The 27,486-nt window shown below is 43.4% G+C and overlaps 1 protein-coding gene across 2 annotated transcripts in view; it reads left to right on the forward strand.

Annotated features, from left to right (window-relative positions):
* Positions 1–27,486, forward strand: part of PARP8 (poly(ADP-ribose) polymerase family member 8) — a 670,996-nt gene that overhangs the window by 149,761 nt on the left and 493,749 nt on the right. The window contains exon 1 of one of the 2 annotated variants that reach the window (XM_086960613.1): positions 17,283–17,365. The exons of the other annotated variant lie outside the window; for it this stretch is intronic. Coding sequence (XP_086816739.1) covers positions 17,316–17,365 — 50 coding nt within the window. The 5' untranslated portion in view covers positions 17,283–17,315. Of the gene's footprint in view, positions 1–17,282; positions 17,366–27,486 lie in introns of those variants that run through there. 2 annotated transcript variants of the gene reach the window in all.

Genomic DNA, 27,486 nt, shown 5'->3' on the forward strand with positions numbered 1-27,486 from the left:
TTAGGACAAATGCTTAGATCAAAATTCAAAACCAAGGGAGCTGCTACCAACCAAGTCCTGGTAGTAAGTTCCCAAAAAGCCCCAGTGGGCAAAAACTTCACACGCTACGCCATTGCAGGCGGCTGACAGCCAGTTCATATGCCAATGCGTAAGTGCTAAATGATGCATATTATCAGGCATCTTCACAAGAGTTCTCCACAGTCATACGACGACATGTTGTGACAAAGGTACATCGTGCCCAAATTCCCGCCAGCAATTATCACGTAGTTCTGTAAAACAATAACACAAAAACATAATCAAATGGTGACTTCCTTGTGGCTATGATTAAAATATACGACATACAGATTCTCACAAACATATTAAAAACTGGCACTGGATTCTAGCCTAGATGTACCGCTAAATCCTCATGTAAATTGTGGCCATTTGGTTGTGTGGTTTTGTATTTAATGATTAGTTTGAACTCTAATCTCCTTAATTATTAGATTCAGTTTCCTCCTCTTTCTCTAGTGGGTACCGTTTCCAGAACACAAAATGACAATAGGTGTGCATTGCTTTTATGGTGTGCGGCAAAATGCCTTGCTATCGGATATTGTCTGTCTCCGTTGGTAATAGCACGCATGTGTTCCAGAACCCTCTTTTTGGCTGGATGCTTAGTTCTCCCGATGTAATAAAGATTACATGGGCATCTGGGCGCATAGACCGCATGGTCTGTGAGACAAGTGACGTGTTTGAGGATCTTAAATTTGTCACTTTCTTTGGACAGTTTAACCTCTTTCTGATTGTTGCTATTGCGACAGGCTTTGCATCTGCCGCAAACGTAGAATCCTTGGATGGGTTTTCTAGGGCTGGTATTCCCTGGTATTAAAGTGGAGCATAGTAAATCCTTCAGGGATTTGGGTCTCCGATACACGATCTGTGGATGATCTGAGATCCCTGGGGCAAGGTCTTTATCTAGGTTTAATACATTTCAATATTTCCCCATCGCTTTCTTCATTTTATTGGATTGTGCATGACAATCAGTGATAAATCTACTGTTTGTAGTGGGTGGGGGCCCCTGATCTGTCTCTTCGTTTCTTTCAACCTGCTTAACTTCCTCCTTAGTGTTCACAATTTTAATGGCATTGGTGATACATTTTTGGGAATAGCCTCTTTGTCTAAAGCGCTCTGACATAACCAGAACTTCCTTCTGGTAGTCTTCCTCTTTGGAGAAATTACGTTTTGCCCGCAGAAACTCACCAATAGGTATTGAGTTGATAAAGTTGTTGGGGTGGAAACTGCGGGCATGTAGGAAGCTGTTGCCAGCTGTCTCTTTCCTAAACAGGGTAGTGATGAGAGTGTTATTTTCAATTCTGACTCTCACATCTAAAAAGTCAATCACCACATTGCTAGTGTGACTGGTGAATGATTGATTATACTCATTTTTGTTAAGCTCCTGAACAAATTCACATGCCTTCTCATGGCTTCCGTTCCATATGACGAAAATATCATCTATGTAGCGGGGCCATTTAATTACCATGCAGTAGATGTAGCGTTTCCGCATCTTTCACTGCCATATTGCTGGGTTCTTGACATGGTTCGTGAGTCTCAATGTTAGGTTTAGTAGCGAACTAGTTCTTCAGGCGTAATTTCCGCATGAAGTAAAACAAATCAATTCTGCTCTGTGTGTAGTCAAAAATGCCAGTAGGGCAGATGGATAATCCCATTGTCAATACCTGAATTTCAGCTTGGTTCAATTCCCTCGTCGAGAGGTTAATCACAGTCTTGTCATCCATTATTTGCCTCGCCTCTGCCGCCTTGTTCGGGATCCCACAGGGCTCGATATGTTGCTGTTGTTTAGTGCGGTTTGCTTTCCTGCGCCTCTCCCGCCTTGACTTTGTCCTTTTGGACCTGTTATATTTGGTTTGCTTTGCCCAGCCATCCTCCCTTGGGCTACTAGGGCGAACTCCATTAAAATTTTGTCTTTTGGGCTCATCATTTCAGAGCTAGTCATCGGTTGTGCGCTTGTTTCATTGATAGGTGCCATGCTTCCTTGTGCAAGTGAGAGTGTGGTTGACGTCACCTGTTCATTGCGCACTTTCTTGGGTACTCCATTCCCCGAATTGTAGCTGCAGTGAGTAGGTGGTTGTACTCCTTGGTGAATGTGAGGACCTGACTGCGTTTGTAATCATTGCGGTACCCTCATTGTACGTGAAACAGTTGTCTCGGTCTCGTGAAAAAGCGGGTCTTAGCTGCGAAACGCGACGAGCGAAGTCTTCCGAATAAACACGCATTTGAAATTACAAGTAGCCCGGATAATCTTTTCTTGAAAGGAGAAGTGAAAGGTTGGATTTATTGGGATTCGCTATCCCGTCCGAGGCCCACCATTGGAAGTGGCAGGGGTCCTAAGCGATACGTTGTTGGTTATATATATATATATAGTAAAAAAATGCTGGTCATGTGACCAAGAGCCCGTGAGCTCGAAACGCGTCGTTTGTTTATGCCCAAATAAACAACCTTCTGAAGTACCTGATGGTGTGGCTTGTCATCCTTGTTCGGAACGAGAGGATTCTGTGGATATATATATATATATATATATAGATAGATAGATAGATAGATAGATAGATAGATAGATAGATAGATAGATAGATAGATAGATAGATAGATAGATAGATAGATAGATAGATAGATAGATATAGATAGATATAGATAGATAGATATTCACACAGTAGATACTTAGCATGAGTATGCCTTTCTTAAAACTCAACATGAGTATGTCTTTCTTAAAACAATCACCCCTCACAACAGCCGGTTAACGAGTGTATTGACCTAACATTTCAAAATAGGTCCTCATCTGTTAGCCTCTGTTTCTGGTTTCCCAACTACCATTTGTAGTTTTCCTTTGGTCACTCATTTCGTTATCCTAGAATAAAGCTACCAGGAGTTGAGTCCAGGTTTAAATTATTGAAACTGTGTGTTGGTGCTTCAGCTTTCCAGTCTGAATGTAAGATAAAAATCAGAAGCTAAATAAGTGGTGTTTTGGGTGGTCCCCCGTAAACTGTTTAGACTTTCAGTGTTACATGTTGTCTGTTATGCTGTCTGCTGAAGTAACATTGTTTTCATGCTAACAGGCCAGAGGATCAGGAAATGATGCTGTATGAAAGTGGAAACCACCACAACACACACACAAGAGGCCAAGTGTAAAAAAACACCTGCTGACCTGGCTTGTTGGCATCACAATTTCCATAGACTTAGACCTTAATGCTAATGTGCAAAATACAAGTAAAGGTTTTAAAATGTACATCAGGTGGGCTTGTTATAGATCCCATTTCCAATAGTAGAGGCTGAGAGGAGCCTTGTTCCTTCATTGCATTGCTTTGTAGAGAGAAAAAATACGTTATTAATGACCTGATTCCAATTCTTAGGCGTTCCTATGAGACTTCATTTAAATGGCTAGTACTCTTAGGGTTCTATAGAAATGCACGATTGCCCCTGGCCTGTTCCACATTTCCCTGAAAGACACAACAACAGCGGGGACAAAGCAGGGCTCTGCAATGCATACAGTACAGCTCCCACGTTTCAGTTGCTGCTGGATCGCGATTGTAACTGCAGTCCACCCATTCTCAGCATATGCATTCAAAGCTGGATGGTTGCAGTGCTCATAAACATTCCCCTCTTGAAAGTATCTCTGCAGCCCTAGAGTACAAATATTCTTTGTTGGAAAAGTTAAACAGCACAAAATCGTTCAGGTGTTTTACTTTAAGGAGGTCTCGAAGTGCTTCATTTCTCCATCATTTTTTCTACGTGTAGGGCATGTGATCACTAATCAGATAGACCAGCGCAGGCCTAACATGCCTCTATTTTGAATGTAAGGACCCCACAGAGTCTTCCTTCTCTTTGAAATGCACCAATTGATCAAGATAACTGAGTCATCGGAAGTGCATGATCCCATGTCCTATTAAAATTCACTGAACATGCCAGATCCCTTTTAATAAAAGCTTCAGTTGAGCTGAAAACCACAGGCAATCTGCTGAAGTATGTGTTAGATCTTCCTTCATATTGAGGCCACATTAACAGGTTTTGTGCATGTTTACCAATAATCCCTGAACTTCTGACAACAGAATTGATTTATCTCACATCTGACTCTCAGAAGGCTTAGCCGCAGCAGTACATTTGGTCATTTCTTCAGATAGTTTAAAAACCCTCCACATACCTATTTTGGAGTATGGCGGCAAACATCTTGCTGTTCAGTGTGCAGCTACTGCCTCACTTGACTCAAGGGTGTCTCACTGAAAATAACCAATAAAATATTATAGACATATATATTAAATTCCTAATTCTGACAAAGCTACCTATACATAGTAGTTGAAAGACCTATGCTTTAAGTGACCCCCACAAGTGGAGAGGTGAGGGGAGGTGGGGGGATCTTCGCACAGCTGAAGTGCCTAAGGCGAGTCCAGCGACTATTTGATGACAATTGTTGAGGGATGGCTAGAAAATGCTGCCACTCACTCGCTGTGCTTCAGAGGAGTTCATTGATGAGGAGTGATGAGACTGTTCCAGTCTCAGCGGTCAAAAACTTGGGGGTTTGGTTAGATCCTGCCCTCAGTTTCTGTGTCCATACAAAGAAGGTAGCGGCTACCTGCTTTGGCATCCTTAGAGGGTTGAGACCTATTTTGTGGTTCTATACAAGCATCCATACTATCCCGGCTTGATTATGCCAGCTCCCTATTATTGGGGGCCAATCAGGCTGAAATCGCCCGGATGCAACGTATTCAGAACGCTGCAGCTAGAGCCCTGGTGGGACTACCGAGGTTCGCTTTGCTGAAAGTACCATCCGTTCTCTACATTGGCTGCCTATGGCACAGAGGATTCACTTCAAGACCTTGTGCCTCTCTTTTAGGATCCTCAAGATGGCCTCTCCCCAGATCCTTGACAATCTTCTGAGGCCTTATGTGCCCTCGCGCCCTCTGAGATCTCTGGGCCAAAACCTGGTTATGTCCCAAGGTTTAGACTATCTAGAGCGGGAGGTCGCTCCTTCCGGGTCTTGGCCGAAAAATTATGGAACTCTCTTCCCTCTCACCTTTGTGAAATTGATGAGTTGTTGAAATTTAGGAGGGCTATCAAAACGCATTTGTTCCCTCATAGTTCCTAGGTCCTGGTTCTTTGCGCCTCCATCCTGCTTTGCTGTGTTGTGTCTGGGTACTCTTCCTGAAGCGCCGGGACGCCCCTTGGCTGGGGCAGCCGTGCGCTATAGAAGTGTTATTAACATAACATAACATGACATAACATATTTGTTTTTTTTTATAATCAACTAGCTTACCCGTCGCGCGTTGCTGCCATCTCAGAAGAAAGGAAATTTAAGGAAACTTGTTATGATAACATTCAATTTACATTGTGTCATTTTTATTGAAACTTATTCATTTAAAAATGGAAAACATTTTAAAGTGTTGTTTTAATTCTGTTTATTTATTCGAGTGCTTGTGGATACACTGTATTTTTAGTTTTTCCGTCTGGTGCGTACACGAATAAATCAGAAGGTTTTCCGACGCGTGAGCTGGCCACATACAGTTGTCCATGTGAGAAGCACGGATTCTCTAAATCTAGTCCACACACTTGCAGCGATTGTCCTTGTGCTTTGTTGATGGTCATTGCAAAAGTGAGTCGCACCGGAAACTGTAAACGTTCAGTATTGGAAAGATTATGAGGGCCCTGGGTGTACTCAACAACTTTTAACAATTTTATTTATTTATTTATTTATTTATTTATTTATTTATTGTTGCAAGAAACCTTCGCGGGAGTGTACTCAACAACTTCTCAAAGTTTCATGCCGATCGGATGAATGGTGTAGTAATGCATAAAGGACAAAACAGACAGACATACATTCGTTTTTTTATATATATAGATTTTATTAGCATTTATAATAACAAAAACATAAGAAGGCAGCAATGAAAGGCACGATACATCAGTGTCAATCAGAAACAAATAATGAGGAAGTCTAATCACAATACAAGGCTTCTGTAGCTTCTCACTCAGACCTAGAATAAAACCACAGAGCAAAAGTGAAGTCCGCGTGAATTTCAGCCCATCATGTTCAGCTACTTGCCCCACACCCTCTCAAACTTCGCAGGGCAGCCTCGGGCCTCAAAAAGAGGTTCTTCCTGGGCCGCACGCCAGTCCATTCCTCTGCGCCACTTGCGTGTAGTGGGAGGATTTGCCTGTGACCAGGCCGCTGCAATGTCTCTTTTGGCCACTGCCAATGCCGTTAACAGGAAACACTTGTCTGCTCGATAGCCATCTAAGCCGTCAAACTCCCCCAAAAGAAGATGGATGGAATCATGTGGGACCTGCCATCCCAAAGTGTTTGTGAGTTCAGTTTCTATACCCACCCAGAAGGAGGTGAGTTCAGGGCACAGCCAGACTGGCTGGGGCCTGGCCGCAAGGTGTGCAATCCGGCGAGGGATGCAGATCTGCCCTGTGTAGGCTTGTGTAGATATGATGTGTGGAGATAATACAGCTGAATAAGGCATAGTATCGAAGAGCATGTCAGGGTCTTGGGAGCCTTCAGGGCATCACACCAGTCCACTTCCTCCAGGGGACCCACCCATCCCTCCCAGCGAGTGCTCAATGCATCTAAGGTGATAGGGCCGTTGTTCACAAAGGAGCGATATATTTGCAACACCCCCCTTTACCCAAATTGCCCATAAAAACATGAGCCTTTCACGGATTGAATTCAGGAAGGAAGGTACCGTGTGGGACGTGAGTGGTAAGGACATAACGAAGTTGCATATATTTATAGAAGTAGGTAGGAGGAAATAGCGTTGTTGCAGGTCAGAGAAAGCCCAAATGTGGTCCCCCACCCAAACATTCCCAAGGAGCGTAATTCCGTTCCAATCCCACTGATGAAACCCTTGGAGGGTTGATACTTCGCGTAGCTAGGTACCGTGCCACAATGGCGTACGTCAAGTGAGTTTCCTATCCCATTGTGTGTGACGCAGAACAGTGCGCCAGGCTGTGAGGACTGCCTTGGTGATCGGAGGGATGATCGACGGAATGGGGGTCCCGTAGACGTAGGCTAAAATCTGTGGGAAGTCCATGGTCCTAAGCTCTGTCCAGTAGGCCAGGTCGGACCAGCGTCTAGCAAACCATTCATGGATGACAATGACTCGGTGGCCAGGTAATAAAGGTGAAGGTTGGTCACTCCCATACCCCCATCAAAGGGAGGTATTCAACAACGGGTCCAGGCCATACGTGGCCTTCCATTCCCTCACTGACATTTTGTGAACATCCTGTCAAACTCACAAAACCAACTGCCTGGGGGATGGAAAGTAATATTTTGGAGAACATACTGAAAATGAGGGAGGATCATCATTTTAAAAATGGGCCCCCTGTCTAGGGGATTGAGCAGGAGGGATTGCCAATGTTTAAGGTCGGATTTGGCTTTTGTGACAAGGGGTGTAAGATTGAGGGCCCACTCTAGTTAGGGAAGGAGGGCTATCCAGAACCCCAGATACTTAAACGATTGTCTCCGCTGGGGGATAGAGGACTGCCAGTCAAAGCAGGCTCTTGAGGGGTCGAGGGGGACCAGGTTAGACTTCACCAGGTTGAGGCGCAGACCCGAGATTGCCTCGAACCTCCGAAGCGCATCCAAACAGCACGGGGCAGAGGTCTCTGGGTTGGCCCAAAAAAACAAGGACATCAACCTGGTGAGGGTCCCAAGACCACCCTTGGATTTGAGGGTCACTTCGTATGAGGCACGGTAGTGGTTCCATTGCAAGCGTGAATAAAAGCATCGGGAAAGGGCATCCCTGGCGGGTGCCTGTGCAGATGGGAAGGCTTCTGAGAAAGCACCGTTGGTCAGGACCATTGCCATAGGTTTCGAATACAGGACTCGAATGAGGTGTCGGAAGTGAGGGCCAAAGCCCATCGTAGACAGCAATTCATCCAGGCAGCCCCAATCCACCGTATTCAAAGCCTGCTCAAAGTCTATCAGAAGCAGGGCCAAGTTTGGGGCTAGTAGGTGGCGTTGTGCCAGGGCCAGGTGGAGGCGTCGTATACGGTGTCGCAGATGAGCATGAAGCTGCACTGTTCCCGATGGACCAGCTCGTGCAGCAAGGGACAAAGGCACTACGCCAATACAGTAGCAAAGAGTTTCATTTCAGTATTGATAAGTGAGATGGGGAGATATTCTGCGCAGGAAAGAGAAAGTGGATGGGTTTTCGGAATGACAACTATGGTGCCAAGTCGTTTTTGGGAGGAAAAGAGCCTGACTCTACCAACAATTTAAAAAGGTTGGCAAGGTGAGGGACCAATATGTCACAATAGGTCACTTGGTATTCCTGCGGGAGCCATCGGGACCCGGTTTCTCCAAGAATTGAGTAGGGAGATAGCACTTTGGTGCTCCACAGAGGTAAGGGGGAGATCGAGGTCCGCCGAGGCGACCTGGGAGAGACAGGGGAGGTTGGTTCAGGTATCCCTCAGCAGGTCGGTCAGGGAGGCCCCGGGAGTCCGGGCAGAATAGAGTTGTGAATAGTAGCCCGCTAAGGCCTGGGCTATAGACACCGACGTGTTGTGGTGGACACCAGTGGAATCCCGGATTTCAGGAATGATTCTGTTATCCTTGGGGTAAGAGCCCAGATTATGGAGCAGCTTACCATTTTTGTCACCCCAGCCATAGACACGCGCCACGGAGGAGCGCCAGAACATCTTGACCAAATCCAGAGAGATCTGGCGGATCTCGTCGTGGACCATCACCAGTTGCCTAGCCGATGGGACATCTTCTGTGTCTTCCGTGGCCACCTCAAGCAGTACGGCGTGTGTCTCGAGCTGGGTCATGCGTGCATCTTTTTCAGCCCGTTTTGCATGGACCAAACCCCTGGCCAGTGCCAGACCCTGTTGAAACCATATTGTGCAGGGAAAGAACATTGGGTTCCCAGTAGATGTGTCTCCTGGAGAAAAAGTATATTGGGGAACTGACATTAGGCGCTTTTGAGGATGGCAGCGCGTTTAATGTGGTCTAGCAGCCAGTTGACATTCCACGTCAGGACGTGGAGGGGCTTACCTAGGACAGGCATCTAAAGACAGGTGGCCAAGGGAGAAAAGAGCTGGAAGCGACCCGGGCACCTGGAGCGTGGCATATCCCAGTTTCGAGAAGGAATGGGGCTGGGGCCAGATGGTATGACACGGTTCCTAAGGAGTGAATGTACGTTTGATGGACTGTCTGAAAATCAAGGAGTTTCTGCAGAATCAATGATGTGAACAGTGACTCAAACGGAGCCAAAACAAACAAAAACTGAAGAATAACAACCCCCCAAACCCCTTCCAACACCCCCTCCCTATACTTCCAAACATGAAGCATCTGTCGCCCAATTATAAAACAGAAAGCTACACTAAATCGGTTAGCTGGGAAAGTCGTGGCAATAGCGATGGACCCCTCCATACAGTTGGATAGTTCAGAATCAAGGTTGATTATTGCCGCCATGACCCCCATAAGGTTAGTGTTGCTTTAGTTCCAAGAGGACCCACACTCAGAGTCTAGCATCGTCCCCAGAGTCACGGAGCGCAGGGCTCCTGGATAGGTCTGAGTCACAGAGGGCTGGACGCAACATCGAGGTTGGATCTTGCTTCTGATGTAGGCAACTAATCGAGCTGGCACAGCTGTGTTCCTCCAACATCGGGGGAGCCCCAGAGTGTTGTTATTGTTCTAAATCTGTTTATTACGTTTAGTACAATGGGGCTATGCGCTCAACAAGAAGATTGCACTTGATCCTCGGCCAACCTCCTGACATAGTTGTATACTGGATGACCAGGCCCTTTGCAGTTAGTTCTGGTGGTCAGCTTGGACAGACACTAGATACCCACCCTCCTTATGGCTACATGCTGGCACTCATCAAGCATTAAAAGCGCTGCATGGGACTCCAGCAGACACTGCAGACGAGCTCTTGATGACTCAGCCAGGAGTCTGCTGGAGGTATTGAATGCTCCACTTTGGACAGGAGGCAATGGACTGTCTGCAGTGTGAGCCCACACACAAAGAGCAGAGTCCTGTGGAGCCGCATGGAACGATGGCTCATTTACTGTGAGTTAATGACATCCGGCGCAGCAAAAAAGTGAATGAAAGATGTTTTATCGTAGTTGGCAGGAAGCTGTGCACATCTTGCTAATCACAACTCACATCTGCGGCCCCTTTTCAGAGTAGTCTGTCATAGCGGCTCCCTTCTGTTGCTGCATCTCACTCTCTCTTTCCAGGACCTCTTCTTCCATTTCCATGAGGCAGCCCATTAGTTTCAGTGCTCTCTGTGTGTGCACAGAGAGCTGCATTTATAGACATGAACTAGTTTTACTACTCGCCACTGTGATGCACAGAAATGCACGCATCCGCAAAGTGCCATGGGGCTGCAAAGGAAAGTGATGAACTACCCATTACGTCGTCAATGCCAGGAAGCGTGTGTCTGCTGTTTATAACATGTTCATGTCTATCATACTGGTTCCATGAAATGGAATCTCAAACTGAACAACACCAGTGGTCGATTCCAAAGAGGAGCACATTAAATCAGTAGCCTATAAAGAGATATAACTCCCTAGGTGGTCACTGTAGGCCATTAGTATATGCAATTTATGGCAGCTGATGCACAGCTACATGGAGATGCTTGGTGCTGTTCGACTTGCTTTATAGATTTACTACGTTAGGAAACATTCTGGTCTTTGGGCGAATCATTAGGTCCGTTTCATGCAAGTATTTGCAAGTCATAAAAATCTGAAAAATATAGGAGTGAGGTTCTTAAGCATCCCACATGGGAAACTAATTGAAACGATTTTTTTTAAAACAATAAACAGTTAAAATGTACCATTGAAGGTTTCGAAATCTGACTAGTCAGCTCGTTTCCTCATTTGCTGGTGTGATACTTGTGTTCTTAAGCATGACATCTCTGTTGACCAAGTTTCAAGAAATAGATTTGACAAACCATGAAAGTTCCTCTTTCTTTGAACTTAATTTCCTTTTTTAGAAGCAGCTCTACTCTAAGAAGCTTAAATTGCACTGTGGCTTGGAATACACAAAACGATGTTTTAAATGTTAAACAAAACAAACCACTCTTAAACGTTAAAGCACTCTAATGTCCTTAATATTTAATGCTGGAAAACGTGCCGTTTCTCACTTGGTTTATCACATTCATTCCACATTCGTTATCTCTGGCGTTCTCTGTTACATCTCTCCTTTTCCCCCAGCTTAAAATAGCATAAAAATACTTAAAGTATTGCTTTACGGGTTGAATTTAAATACGCATTTACAGTTTTAAACAAGAATTCCCCTTTTTCTCTGGCCGTATTTTGTCACTTGCATAATTTATTTTGAGAGTCACAAAAAGGCCCATAACAACATTTAGAAGAAGCATCGGAGACGTTAAATTGTTGCTTTTTTTTATAGTACCTTTCCACAGAGGCACAGAGCATTCAGGGACACGAACATGCACTCATTCAACCAATCTGAAAACAGCACAGACACATCTCCAAGACACAGGTAGCCATCAACACTTTAGCTGGTGATGCCTGATCCCCCTGTAGGTTAGTATCTCGAGATCTCTGTGCAGAACTCAGCGGAAAGTCTTGCTGGACACTTGCTAGCAGTTCATTGAAGACGCATACTACTCAGCATTTACTCCTGCTATATAGACATTTGCACCGGATTTGCACATTTATCTCTAGCTACAGGGTGACTGGGCCGTGGTGGGAGGATGGCAGCATGGCAGGATGGCAGAATGCTGTCAGGCTTCAAAAGAAGCAGGTGCAAACACTGGCACGGTGATGTCTCTTTTAATCTGTTGGCCCATAAGTGCTGATTGATGGAACGTAGGTTTGAAGGTTGCCTGCCCCAGGAGCCCTGAGAAAGGCATGGTAATTCTATTCTATTCTGAAGTTTTTATACAGCGCATTGCTACCCAAGGGCCTGCCAGTTCTGCAATAGACACAATAAGTTGTCAATAGCTTCCAGAGAATTAGTTGCAGAAAAGCCATGTCTTCAAAGCTTTGCATAAGACGGATATTTGGGAATGTTTATCAGGAGTCGAGCAGTGGCATTCTGCACAGCCTGCAGCCTTCTAATAAAATAGCGGGGTGAGCCAAGATACAAGGCATATCCGTAATTGAGATATGACTACACAAGGGCCTGAACTATCACTCTTCTGACTATGAAAGGGGTGCCATAGCAGGTGGCTGCAATCGTTTAATGGTCTATTGTGTGACTGGAGTCCTTCCACATTACAACACCCCTTAAAAAGTTTTTTGCGGTAGGCAACTTGCTCAGGATGTCTGATAACGAGCCCGGGATGTTGCTGTAAGTATTATTGGGCAGCAGCATCACTTCTGTTTGGTCCTTGTAAAGTCTTAGGGCCCGATTCACAGAACTAACTCAAGACAAAATCCTAAACTTACTACCATTTTGGTATTCACAGAAGGCCCTTACTCATTTTGGTATTCACAGAAGGCACTTACTAATTTCGGTATTCACAGAAGTTAGGAGTCCTAACTTTAGGACTCCTAAATGCCTTCTGTGAATACCGAAAGTCTTAAATTTAGGATTTTTCTAAATTTAGTAGTAGTAAAGTTAGGACTCCTAACTTTCGGACTCCTAAATATCTTCTGTGAATACCGAAAGTCTTAAAATTAGGATTTTTCTCAGTTTAGTAGTAGTAAAGTTAGGACTCCTAACTTTCCGACTCCTAAATGCCTTCTGTGAATACCGAAAGTCTTAAAATTAGGATTTTTCTCAACTTTACTACTACTAAACTGAGTAAAATCCTAATTTTAAGACTTTTGGTATTTACAGAAGGCATTTAGGAGTCCTAACGTTAGGAATCCTAACTTCTGTGAATACCAAAATGAGTAAGTGTCTTCTGTGAATACCAAATTGAGTAAGTGCCTTCTGTGAATACGAAAATGGTAGTAAGTTTAGGATTTTGTCTTAAGTTAGTCCTGTGAATCGGCCCTTAGTTTACAACCAGCCATCCAACTGGCTACTTCCTGAAGGCAGGGAGTCAGAGGTAGTTGGCTAGAACCAGTTTGGTGTCATCATCATATGAGACTAATGACAATCCAAATGAGCAGGAGATCTCCGCTTGGGGGAGCATATCAAGGTTAAACAAGGTGGGGCTCAGGGAGCAGCCCTGTGGAATCCCCCAGATAAGGTGGAGCCAGGCTGTTTAGCAAGTCTGATCCAGAACATGGAAGGTACAAATCTCCAAAAAAGAGGAGTACCATTCTAGTGCTCTGCCTTCAATATCGACCCTTGAGATTCTCTGAATGAAAGTAGGGTGGTCCACGGTATCAAAGGCTGCACTGAGGTCTAACAGGAAGGTGGCTGCGGACCCTCCTTGATCCAGAAGATGTGTGAGTTCCTTGACCACAGCTAGCTACGTTGTTTAAGTGCTATGTTATGGTCGGAAACCCATTTGGGTGGGGTGGAGAAGCTCCTTATATTCTTGGAAGGCAGAAAGATTTTTGTTGATATGATTTTCTAAAAGCTTGGAGACTCCGGGTAACATGGATATTAGCCTGCAGTTGCTCAGACAGAGTGGGTCATGATTTTTCTTTTTTAAGTGGCTAGACTATTGCATGTTTCCAATGCTGGAGGACCTGACCACAGGAAAGTGAAAGGTTAAACAGCTTTGTCATTACAGGTGCAATGCATTCTGAGCCTTGCTTTAGAATATGAAGTGGGGCAGGATCCATGGGAGAACCTTATTTTACTGTGTTTAAAAGATCTTTTACCAGATTCAAGGTGAGATTTGGAAATACCGTGAGAGAGCCCTCTTAACGGTCTAGGGGAGATTTGTTATAAAAGGAGTCCACCAGGTTGAACATAACCACAAAAGAGGAATACATGTCCATGATTTTCTTCTGGAATAAAAGAGCCAGATTGTTACTACGCTCAACAGAGCAAGAAGCATCTGGAGAGAAGCTGACTATTGGGGCATTGGTGATGACTTTGAAGACCGTAAAGATTTCTTTGGGAGAGTTGCAGGGGTTTTTATTTCTGCATGGTAAATTTCCTATATTTGGATTTACTAGACTCATCATAGGTCCTTCTTAATTTTCTCTCTAGTCGCTTACACTACTTTATTAATAACCATACCTTTTTTATGCTTCTCCTTCTCAGTACTATATTTTGCAAAAAAAGTCTAGAAATGCATTAGAAGTGCAAATGTTTAAATGCCAGCCAAAAATGTTATGACATGTTTCACAATACATATTTTATTACACCTACTACAACTACCCTACCTACGATACCTAATGTACCATACCTACATACCATACCTAAATATCTACAATACCTACTCTAACTTGCTTGTCCACGGTACAGACCATACTTAACCTATCATACCTCTGCTAAATACCTAAGCTACCCACAGTAGTATACATAATCGTTCATAGATAGCTATGTATCTGCCACACCTAAGCTACCATACATTTCTTAAATGTATTTATTTCAATAGATTTTATAGCGCAAACATGATCCTTGCTGGTATCAGAGCGCATTACAGAATTACAGCATTCCAAGTAGTAAAGGCAATAGTAACATATTCATTACAAGTTCATCCACTTCAAATACGAAGCATAGTTGAGAAGCAAGGGGGTACGTGGGTATTGCACGGAAGAGGGCATTACATAACCAGAGATGGTTATGTGCGCGACTGAGAAGAATAGAGTCATGTGATCTAGGGAAAAAATGTGTTCATGAGGAATTCTTTGATTTCTTTCATGATTGAAATGATCGAGGGATACATTCTGATTTCTGGAGGAAAAGAGTTCCGGATACATAATCAGCTATAGCTAACCTACCATTACTAAGCTGACCCTACACTGCTTAGATATAATTCCTGCTCTGATGTGGCAGTGTGTGAAATAGGGGCTAGGTATGTTTGTTAAATTGGACAACATAGAAGTTGTAAAGTTCCTATTACATTTGAAATTGTCTTTTTCAATGGTGATATCCTGCAAATGATTAAACCCTAGGATTAAGCAATCACAACCCATTTCTAGTAATCACATGCTTTATATATACTAACCTTTTGTACTAAAACAGAATTGAACATTTATGCAGCATCATGCAAAGTAATGATCACCTGGCATAACACTATATAAGCACTAAAAATGCATTCCACAAAAATATAAAAGAAACAACATATCAACATGTTAGCCCTCAAAACAATCACTCTCTATCTGTAAATATTGACATAAAGAATATTAAACTATAATTCTATAGGCTAACACTTAAACTTTTTGTCTACGTTTCTTCTACTTTACTTAAATTGTTCACCTGTTACAAATTTTCACCATTAAACTAAACAAATGTAAACCTAAGTAAAAACAATATACAACTAAATATGAATACAGATAACTTTACAGGTCTTGGAATTTAATGCAATTACTCGTATTCTAATAGAGTAAGAACACATAAATATTTAATTCGATATCAAACTCTTTGAACAATGTTTTAAAAAAAAAACTGTATAGAACATAAGTAAAAATAAAGGTCTTTTGGTATTGGCAGTGCTTGTAACTCTTAATTTTCTTGTTGTTTACTGGAGCTTTCATCCACCTCTGTGTGAACAGTTTGGGAATACCCTGAGTTTGTTCCAGGTGACTTCTGTGATTAGGAGATGACAATGCGACCTAATGCTAATAGGATGAATTCCCCCGCTTTGTTAATATTTTTTAGTAATTTAGTTCACCCCACCCTGAATCCAGTGCACCCCCCCTCCCGGGCCCTTCCTCCCCCTGAGGCAGAACTTCAATTTAAACAACCTGACATTCTATGGTAGCAGCTCCTCACCAAGTTGGTTTAAATGTCAAGCCACCCTCTATATATCTATATATATATATATATTTATATATATATATATATTCACTAAAAAAAACATAGGTTTTAGGCCTTATATAGTTAGGAATTAACATATAAAAAACCATTGAAATTCCTCCTATATAGTTAGCTGGACATTTTATTGATATAAAACCAATGAAATTCGACATATAGTTAGGTGCACTAACTATATATTTCGCGCATCCGCAATCCAATGCTGATGATGTCACATATTACATCATTCATGACATGGTCAGTGACATCACTGATGACATCACTGATGACATCATCCAGTGTCTGTGTGTTTTTGTAAAGTTTAAATATGTTTTACATATTGAAGAATGAGTGGATGTATAAGAGTATGGATGAAGGATTTGATTGTATAAGTGAGTAAGTATGTGTTAGTATATCTGTGAAAATGTAAGCTGTTCTGTGTTTAACTATATAGATGAAGAAATCAAAGTGTGATTGATTCTTTACAGGTCTGAGTACGTGTGTGAGTAACTCCATGGATGAGTGGCAGTGTGTGAGTGTCTGCATAGGTGTATGAGTGCATATGATAGTGTTGTAATGATGAGTGACTGTATGTACGAGTGACCTTATGGGTGAATGAATGAATGTGCATGTAGACGTAGGAATCAGTGAGTGTGTATGTAGTAAATGGTATTGGTGTGTCAATAGTTTCAAAAATGATACTTTGCATTTTACACTAGGTGTATTAGAGTGTAAGGAGGTGCATTGTATTATCACATGAAGTATATCATTAGTGGTGTAATTATTGATGTTAAATGAGCTGTCATCAGTGATGTCACTGACCATGTCATGAACGATGTAATATGTGACATCATCAGCATTGGATTGCGGATGCGCGAAATATATAGTTAGTGCACCTAACTATATGTCGAATTTCATTGGTTTTATATCAATAAAATGTCCAGCTAACTATATAGGAGGAATTTCAATGGTTTTTTATATGTTAATTCCTAACTATATAAGGCCTAAAACCTATGTTTTTTTTAGTGAATTTCATTGGTTTTTTAAAGGCTAATTCCTAACTATATATAGTGTATAACCTATGTTTTTTTCAGTGAATTTCATTGGTTTTTTAAAAGCTAATATATATATATTCCTAACTATATAAGGCCTAAAACCTATGGTTTTTTCAGTGAATTTCCGAGGTTTTTTAAAGGCTAATTCCTAACTATATATAGTCTCTAACCTATGTTTTTTGTGAATATATATATATATATACTTACTTATCTCTAAGGTGTGTCATCAACATACAACCCCCGCCTTCTGTGGCTGCGTTGAGCCTGTGCTGTCCAAAGGGCTCTGCCCGTGGGTAAACACTACCTGTGTGCACACACTGCCTCTGGTTAAACATCAACTCTCTGTCCTTCAGCTGGGGGTGACTGGAGGGTGTTCAGGAACTGCCCCCACCCCCTCATGACACTACTGATGTCACTGGTAATAGCGGAGGTAGATGGCAGACACAGATAATCCCATGATTTTCACTCGGAAGTGCTGTGTGAGGTGAGCGCCCATGTGATCTGCGACAGGTGAGCGCACCGTGTGATCTGCTGCAGGTGAGCGCGCCGTGTGATCTGCTGTAGGTGAGAGCGCTGTGTGATCTGCGACAGGTGGGCGCGCCGTGTGATCTGCTGCAGGTGAGCGCGCCGTGTGATCTGCTGCAGGTGAGCGCGCCGTGTGATCTGCTGTAGGTGAGCACGCCGTGTGATCTGCTGTAGGTGAGCGCGCCGTGTGATCTGCGACAGGTGGCGCGCCGTGTGATCTGCTGCAGGTGAGCGCGCCGTGTGATCTGCTGCAGGTGAGCGCGCCATAGGTGAGCGCGCCGTGTGATCTGCGACAGGTGGGCGCGGCCGTGTGATTTGCGACAGGTGGGCGCGCCGTGTGATCTGCTGCAGGTGAGCGCGCCGTGTGATCTGCTGTAGGTGAGCACGCCGTGTGATCTGCTGTAGGTGAGCGCGCCGTGTGATCTGCGACAGGTGGGCGCGCCGTGTGATCTGCTGCAGGTGAGTGCGCCGTGTGATCTGCTGCAGGTGAGCCCACCGTGAGATCTACGGCAGGTAAGTTGTGGGGCTGTGTGAGGTGAGCGCGCCGTGTGATCTGCGGCAGGTGAATTGTGGGGTGCGTGGCAGACACAGGCAGGTGAGTTCTTTTCACCCGGGGGGGGCTGTGCTTGTACTTTTGTGCAGTTTTCAGCTGCGTGTTTGAAGCCGAAGTGTAATGTTTTTAGTGATATCTGCGGGCGCTGGGTCCATAAAGACTGTTGTAATTGTAGTTAAAGAGACCGTCTGTACTGGAGCGAGACTTGCTTTGTTTTTAACCCTCCTGTCCTGGCCTTGTCTCTGATCCGGTGCTTGTAGCGCCTAGAGCCGTGTGAGTTCAGTCCCAGTGTCTCATTAAACGGTGACATTCACTCCCGATCTTACAGAGGGGTCTCGGGGTCACCGCTCAGACTGACGCTCCGCGGGGGCTTGGGCTGAAATGGAAAAGTGGACCCAGGGCCCCCAAAGAGTGTGGCCCCTGGTATACCACGTGATTTGTCCCTGGATTACAACTAGTGGGCGAAGTGTGGGGGAGGGGGGGGGGGCGGGGGGGCTGAGGGCCACAACACGCCCATCCTTCTGGCATTGTAGAAAACCAGTTCCCCGACTTGTGTTTGGTGTAAACTCCTCCGCCCGGTGTGTTTCATTGCAAGAGTTGAATGTGAGTCCGTGGTCTCCTGAGCTGACACCGGGGGAGGGGCAGACGATAAACAAGCCTTGGCTGCGGCACGCCTGCTGCCTGGCTATGTGTCAATGTGCACCGTGTGTTCACCTGCACAGCCTGAGAGCGAGTATTGATGGACCCCCGCGAGGCCTCTTCAAGACGCGCATTTATTATTATTATTTTTTTTTTTAACTGTTTTTTGTTTTCTGTTTTATATTTCAACGTATTTTATTGAAAAAGGTATAATACAATACAGTACAGTATCTATTCGGGCACTTACAGCCCTCTGCACCTGTCATCGCATCCTGAATGGCAGGGCACCCGACCCTCTGACTAAACTGATCGAAGTGTACGAACCAACACGTGCGCTTAGATCCACAGGAGGCGGCCTACTGAGGATCCCGAGAATCAAAAAAGCCCGCATGGGAGGCAGGTCTTTTAGATGCCTAGCGGCTACTAATTGCAACAAACTGCCAGCGGACCTGCGCCTGGAACCGGAGGAGACTAGGTTCCGAGCGAAACTTAAAACATTTCTCTACTCTAAATAAGTGTCCGCTCAGTTTCTGTGTCCTATGTTAGCTGCCTCTCCCACTTTCAGCGTGTGGACACGCCGGTGTGCGTAACGCAGCGCTCTACAAATGTCCCAATAATAATAATAATAATAATAAAAGGGTTACGCTTGTATACAATGACATTTAGTTGTGCTTGCTGTACTTCACCGCCGACGGGTCTGTTGGCCCCGGTGGTCTAGCGGCGAGTGTGAAAGAGAGAAGGAAGAGGAGGAAGAAAGAAGGGGGGGGGAGGGTTCTGGTAGGTTCTGCCGCGTGGCTACTCGCATTTATTATTTCTGAGAGATATTGTGAAGAAGCTACTGGCTAAGCCGTGACGTGTGTGCTTTTAACAAATAGTTATAAAAACATTTGCACTAGGTACAGTCTGGGGATTACTTAAATTTACATTTTAAAAGCACTTTTTGTATCTGAAGGTTTTGATTAACGGAATATTGATTAACCAGGAAATCTCTCCAGACTTATGCGGAACGGTCATTGCGATTAAAGCCCCACGAGTCCCTGTGAAATGTTTATTTTCATTTTTAAATCCCACTGTTGTGCAATAACAACATCCAAGCTCGAAGTGTGTATGTGAACTTGCACTATATATGTTATGTAACAAGGAAATGGGTGTTTCTATACAGTTATTGAGAGCAGCTGTGCTTACTGATCTGGTCGCACATTACTGGAGTACAGAGGGCACGTCCCATATTACCACAGTGCACGGACCCAGTTTATGCCCCCGAGGGCAGCAGCCAGTGCTGACTGGTTCAGACTGCCCCTTACAAATCGATTTTACAGACAATACCTGTTGACTATTTCACCGGTCTCCCCCTCGGCACGGGAGACCGGACGGGCACATGAAGGCTTCCCCCAGGCAGGGGGAAGCGGAAACCACGTCCTCCCGGCCCCGCCCACAACCAGGCGGCGGCCATCTTGAGGCGGCTCGGGCCGCGGCGGTGATCTCGGGGGGCAAAACGAGGCGTGGGCACCCTCGAAATCTAAATAAAACAGATAAAAATAAAAGAGAGAAGCCCCCCAAACCCCCCCAAGCCCCGCCCCCCAAAAAAAATTGTGTGCGCGCTTATAGATATATAATTGATTTCTCTTCTAATTTTCTCAGGAACCACTGGAGGGATTTACACTATTTTACCAAAAGCGTGATCTGCATACCAGACACTACCATCTTGACAGGTTTGGTGTCATTCCCTTCAGCGGTTCAAGCTGTAGCTGAGTCTAAAGGTCCTATGGAAATTAACATGGGGAAAACACGTTTTGGGACCCCCCTTTTTTCTCAGCCCCCACTTGACGAATCCCACCCAAATTTTCAGGGAAGGAGCGGAGCGGAGCGAGCCATCTTCTTTGAGAAATTTGCGAAGATTCATCAACCAGGGCCAAAATTATTCCCAATAGAATGTTGGGGATTTCCTATGGAAAACAATCCTAACTATATATACCTACTGGCTATCGCCAGTAGGTAATATATATATATATATATATATCAAAACAAAGGGTCCTGCAATGCGTCTCCTCGCACCGCCGTGGAACAGATCACGAAACACCAAAAGTAGATTATTTAAGATGTGGCTTTATTTTTCCTCGCCATCGGCATGACGCGTTTCGGCCGTCACAAAACGGCCTTGATCACATGGCCTCAAATTACCAATGGGGGTCTTTAAATACTGTGTCAAACATAGAGGTAGAAATGATAACAGTGTGTCAAGGGGGTCAAGGACATAGAAAAAATACTATCGCTATGCACATATGTACAAAATACAAATACTCAAATGGACATTACAATATCATGAAAATAGAATAAAGTGCTAGTGCAATATCTGATAACCGTATTTACAAGGTATATACATTAATGCCAAATGAGAGAATAGAATTCATTTCATATATTATGACAGTCAACACATATGTGCAAAATATTATCATAGCATGTCCAAAACACATAATACACGACCTCCATTTATGTTATCAAGGAAAAGAAGTGCTCAAGTGCCCGAAGTGCATAAAGATTTCGCAGTGAGTACATATATGCTATGAAAGCAATAAATCATGACACGAAGATGTCATGAACACCATGTACCTGCGCTAGTGTTGTGAAACCCTCCACAGTTAAAAACAAATAGGCATTACTGCTGATGCTCAAAGTTCACTATAGCCATAGTGACTAAATAAAGTTTAAACGCCCAAGACCATTGTGAACAAATCAGATAAGTTTGCAAAGCTTATTACAATTTATACAGTATCTACTGAAAATTGGGCTAACAATCAAAGAATAGATTCCACAAGTTACAGCGGGAAAACAAAGATTACTGACAGTGATTGCTCCAATCAAGTTTACAACAAGAGGGGTTGATTCAAAGGTATATTTACAGGAAAACTTGTAAATCTTCCCCCTGTTAAGCCCATTGGGTATTCTGGTATTTAAGAGGACAATATACTTGCTCTCTAATTGTCGCAGAATCTTTTCACGATCCCCTCCCCGGATGTTTTTAGGGACGGAGTCAATAACAAAGTAGGTAAGATGGTTCAAGTTTTTAGCGTGTACAAGTTCGAAATGCCGGGCAACAGGATAATTGGAGTCGGAGTTCACTATTGCCCTTAGATGTTGCAAAATGCGGTTAAACACCTGTAACTTGGTGCTTCCCACATATTTAAGTTTGCATGTACACTCCAAAACATATACAGCGTGGTCTGTACGGCATGTATACAGCTCTTTAATGGGTGTAGGCATGGGATTGAAAGGGGATTGAAATTCCTCCGTGTTTACCCCGAACTTGCACGCTCTGCATGAAATGCATTTGTGAAAACCCTTTTTATTGGAAATTCTGACTATGTTATTGCTCACTTCTGGGCTGGTTCTTACCAAATAATCTCTCATCGAGGGTCCTCTCCTAAATATGATGGAGGGTTCAGTGGGCAGTAGAGGAGACAGATTAATATCGGTGTGGAGAATAGGCCAATGTTTCTTTAGGATGCCCCTGATTTTTCTCTCCTCAGTATTAAAGGTGGTAATTAAGCTGACCGTATTGATGTCATGTTTAGGGGCATTCTCTACATCTTCACTAACAATCTCCGAACCTTCTTCTCTAACAACATCAATACTGGCTCTGTTAGCTTTTTCTCTAGCCATAAGAAGATTATCCATAGTATAACCACGTTTTACAAATCTCTGAATTGCCTCTTCCTGGCAGATATTCAGATCAGACTCAAGACTACAGATTCTGCGCATCCTTATAAATTCCCCATACGGGATACTTTTTATGAGGTGTTTGGGGTGCGCGCTAGACGCGTGCAGAATTGAATTGCCTGCCGTATTTTTTCGATGGAGTCTGGTGGCTAAGGTGTTGTGCAGGATGTAAATATCAACATCCAAAAACTGGATATTAGTTTTACTGATTTGGCTAGTAAAAGAAAGATTCAAGTTGTTAATATTGATGCTTTTGACAAAATCAATGGCAGATTCCTCATCCCCTCTCCAAATCATGCAGATGTCGTCAATAAATCTCCAATAATGGACGATGTTATTGGCGAATTCAGGGAGATGCCTGAGGACATGCTCCTGCCACCACCCTACATGCAAGCATGCATAGGTTGGAGAGAAGCATGCCCCCATAGCTACTCCTCTAAGCTGTTGATAAATCTCCTTGTTGAATAAGAAGTAATTATTCATAAGACACAACCTAATCATAGTGACTAACATTTCATTATGGTTCTTATACATAAGGTTACGTTGACTAAGGTAATACTGTACAGCGTTAAGACCATCTGCATGCTTGATACTGGTATAAAGGGAGCTGATATCGAGGGCAACCAGACTATATCCCTCTTTCCATTCCACCTCTTTGAGTTTAGACAAAAAGTGCCCAGTGTCCTTAATGTAGGAAGGTAAACTAACAACAAAATTCTGCAAAAAGAAATCAACATATTTAGACATTGGTTCCATGAGACTACCTTGGGCCGAGATTATAGGTCGGCCTGGGACCGGAGACACTTGTTTGTGAATCTTGGGTATTAAGTACATGGTAGGGGTCAAAGGATGATCAACTTTCAGATACCCCAGTTCTTGCTTTGTTAAAAGACCTTCCCTCTTCCATTGATTAAGTTCTTTATGGATTCTTTCTTTAAGGCTACGTACTTCCCCCAAGTTCGCTTTTCGATAACAGGAAGGGTTTGAGAGGTGGCAATCAGCTTCTGTCAGGTATTGATCCTTTGGCCAGATAACGATATTGCCTCCCTTATCAGCCTTGTTGACGATCAAATTTGAATTGTTCCGCAATTTTTTCATTAACTTGAAGTACTGTTTTTCCATATATTTTAGTCTTTTGTTTTTCCTGGAAGTGTTAATTTGCAAAGCCTTCAGGTCCTCTGTGATCATATCATTAAAAGTGTCAATAGCATCCTTTGGCATCAGAGGCATAAATGTGGATTTAGGTTTAAATGGGGTTTCACTTGATGCATTGATACTCACCCCCATTCTGTTACATTTGGTCTGAGTGCTGATGCTAGAGAAACTCTCATCCAATGCCAGTTCATGGGCCGTCTGCAATGCCCCTATGTCCGCTACTTGGAACATGGAGGAAGGATGTAAGGAGCTACTGATGGTAGTGGCTTTTTCCTGGGCATGAGCAAGTTTAAAATGCTTTTTTAACTTCAGTTTGCGGATAAATTTGAATGTATCAATCCTGGTTTGTACGTAATTGTAACCATTCTTGGGACAGAAGGATAGGCCCAAGGACAAAAGTTGTGTCTCTGCTTTCGAAAGAACTTCATCAGATAAATTGATTACAGTGTTATCTAGGCTGGTAGTAGGTTCGCTGTCCATGATATCTGGATTGCCGGATTCATGGTTAGTGGGCAGACTTGAGGTATTATCGGTTTCTAACACAGTTACCATTTCTTGCCCCTCCCTCTTTTTGCGAAACCTCTCCCTGCGACATTTCCTTCTTTCGTGGCACTTGCGGTTTTTGCATTTGCTTTTTTGTTCCGCTGCTGTTGGGTTTTTGGCCGTAGAGTTTTCAACCTGTCCTCGATTAAAAAACCCAATTCCTCCGATGGTGCATAATGAGTGGGTACTGCTGAAGAAACACCCGCTGCTCGTTCGTCATCTGAGCCTCCACTACTTGCATTGGAACTTAATTCTTGTTCTGACACAATTATTTCACCACTTTCATTAATTGCTGGGGAAACGGCTTTTGGTGTCATTGCCTGTCTTTTCATGGTGTCATATTTCCTTGCAAACGTAAAAATTCTCCCAGTTTCATAATCTTGTTTGTCTCTGGCGAATTTGTATTGTTTGCGCAAGCTAATGGTTTCTTGGTGCTTGTTGAGGCGAGTGTTAATTTCTTCACAATATTTTTTGATGTATTCAGTTTCTTTATGAGCATCCAATTCATTATTAAGTGTTTCTATTTCTTTGAGTATGTCAATCCTGTCGATTTCCGCATATTTGATCAAAATGCAAATCATATTTTTGGATGCCTCCAAGTTGTTAGTAGCCCATTCTTTTAGCATGAGAGGGTTAGGGTTTTCAAATGATGGCGCTATAAGTACCCTTAACCCCCTCGGGACTCTTCCCACTTCCAGATATTTTTCAAGGGATCGCTTTTCCCACCATTTTGTGGTCTCAGTCTTTAAAAGTTTTTCCAATTTATTCAGTTTCCCCTTAAGATCTATATTGGGGTTATTGTTATTTCTGTTATCTGCAACTGATCTGACTGTTGGCAGGTTTACGAACATGGCATCAGCCAATGCCTCCCGGCTTTTCATTGCCTCCGCCGATGAAGACATATTGGGAGGGAAAAATAAGTTCTTTTAGCCACCGCCCTTCAGAAACGAATTCTTTTCTCAAAACTGAGGGCGCAAACTGTACGGTGTTTAAAGTATCTCTCCACCCGTGCTATACAACTTTAAGCTCGAATGAGCAGCGGCATGCACTCACCAGTTTACCGCACGAGTCCTCGTAATCCCTAGGGGGTCCTTCGACTCACCAACGGTTTACTCGGAAACGCCGCGTTCTCGCTGGAAGTGCTCGCCGCGTAGTTCTCCAGATTGCACGGGGAGCTGCTGCCAAGATTACTCCTTCCGGGTCAAAGAACAATCCGCATGCGCGGTTTCGGCCATATCCGTACAGCAACTCGTTGTAGGAGAGAGGATCCGTTTAGACAGAAACGGCCGTATTCTGCCTGAATTGTATCAAAACAAAGGGTCCTGCAATGCGTCTCCTCGCACCGCCGTGGAACAGATCACGAAACACCAAAAGTAGATTATTTAAGATGTGGCTTTATTTTTCCTCGCCATCGGCATGACGCGTTTCGGCCGTCACAAAACGGCCTTGATCACATGGCCTCAAATTACCAATGGGGGTCTTTAAATACTGTGTCAAACATATATGTGCAGAAACTCCGAATTGCCACCTCCAATCTGCGAGAACTGGCGAAGCAGGAGACAGACCACAAGTATCAGGAACTGATTTTTTTATTTGCAGGTTTTTCTTGTACAACCGACCATGACGCGTTTCGGGCCTTGCAGCCCTTGTTCACATGCAAGGGGAAGTAACATTAGGTGATATTTTAAAGTGCAAAGTGCTCCGCCTCTCGGCCGCCTCCCACTGGGTCACATGGTAAGTAGATATAGCCAACAGACTTAATGTGTCTCAATACATGTTCGTGTCACAAATTGGATTCAATGAAACAGTATTGTAAAGGGTATATGTACATTCATGAACCATAATGGCAGTTGTGGTCAATTAGTACATATTTGAAAACAATAACTGCATAAATGCTATTGCGCGTTGTGAGCATTATTATTTGTATACAGAAATAACGGGTTCAAATCCCTGAATCAAAAAAAACCCACACACAGAGCGTAATAATTGGATAAATCCAATATGTCATCATAGATGAAGATGACCACCGTTGAACCTTTATATGAAGAACTTACGTATATGTATGTGGTGGACATTTTGGCGGCAGAATGTGCAAATGAGCAAAAAAAGTGCTATAGTGTAAAACCACCTAAAACCAACCCTATCTAGTGTGCAAAGAGGCTAAATTTAAAGTGCAGATATTCACATCACAAAAATTATTAAAATCCATGATATATATATATATACATTAATGTTAACAGAGAATGCATGTATAAACATTACCAATACTATAAATATGTGCAAAGCCATATTATGTAATAAAAAGGTAAGTATTAAATGCTATTCTAAAAACAATAATTCATCATGATTTTACAAGTGAGGAATAAATATAGTGATTAAATATGAGGTGATAAAACTGGAAGTGTAAAAAAGGGGAAGGGGTGCCACGAATTTATGGTGGCCGAAGGACAGAAAACACTTCTAGAAAGGATAAATTAAAATCCCATAGATAACAGGGAACCTGACTATCTATTATATATCATAAATAGTATAGGTTTATCCCTTCTTGTAATCCAAAAGAGTGTGGGTGGGCAACAGGGAACCTGACTGCCCACCTGACTGGAGATACATCATGATGAATAGAACTTACGAAGACTATAATGAGTGAATTACAGATAAGGTTGATGTGAAACTTCATATTAGTCTAGGGCAATCATAAATCACGAAAACAACAAGCACTAGAAACAACAAATCAGAACTTAACCGCAGCAGTGACCGAAACAGTGAGCCTCATAAGAAGTTATGCATATCTTCTGTATTATTGAGCCCATTAGGCCACTTGCTGTCGAACTGAAGAATAAAACGTGTCTCTAATTGTCTCAGAAGCAACTCCCTGTTACCCCCTCTTCGCAGAGGAGGTACCGACCCTACTACATAATACTTTAAACATTGCAGATCTTGATTATGTTTGAGCGCAAAATGACGCGCTACTGGGTAGGCTTGGTCTTTATGGAGTATTGCTCTGAGGTGTTGAAGAATTCTGACGTGCACCTGGGCCTTTGTACTACCAATGTAGTTTAACCCACAGGTGCACGTCAGAACATAGACTGCAAAATCAGTTTTGCAGTCGTGGTTGCCCTTGATAGGAATTTCATTCATATTAAACGGTGTACGGTAATGGGTCATGTTTACACCGAATTTGCATGCCCTGCAATGCGAACATTTGTAAAAAACAGCTTTAGTTTTTAGCCATGTGCCCTTTGTTTTCAGTTCTGGACTACTAGTGTCCAAAGATGATCCCATATTTCTTGCCCGTCTAAAAGTGACAGTAGGTGTCCGGGGCAGAGTGGAGTTGAGAATATTATCAGTTAAGACTATAGGCCAGTTTTTTCGAATAATCTTTTGAATGGCCTTTTCATCACTGCTGTAGGCTGTGATGAATCTTGGACAGATTGTCTTTTCCGAAACTGTATTGGCCACAGACTCAGTATCTT

This window comes from Lissotriton vulgaris, chromosome 3_1, assembly GCF_964263255.1.
Source record: "Lissotriton vulgaris chromosome 3_1, aLisVul1.2, whole genome shotgun sequence".
Classification (NCBI taxonomy): Eukaryota; Metazoa; Chordata; class Amphibia; order Caudata; family Salamandridae; genus Lissotriton; species Lissotriton vulgaris.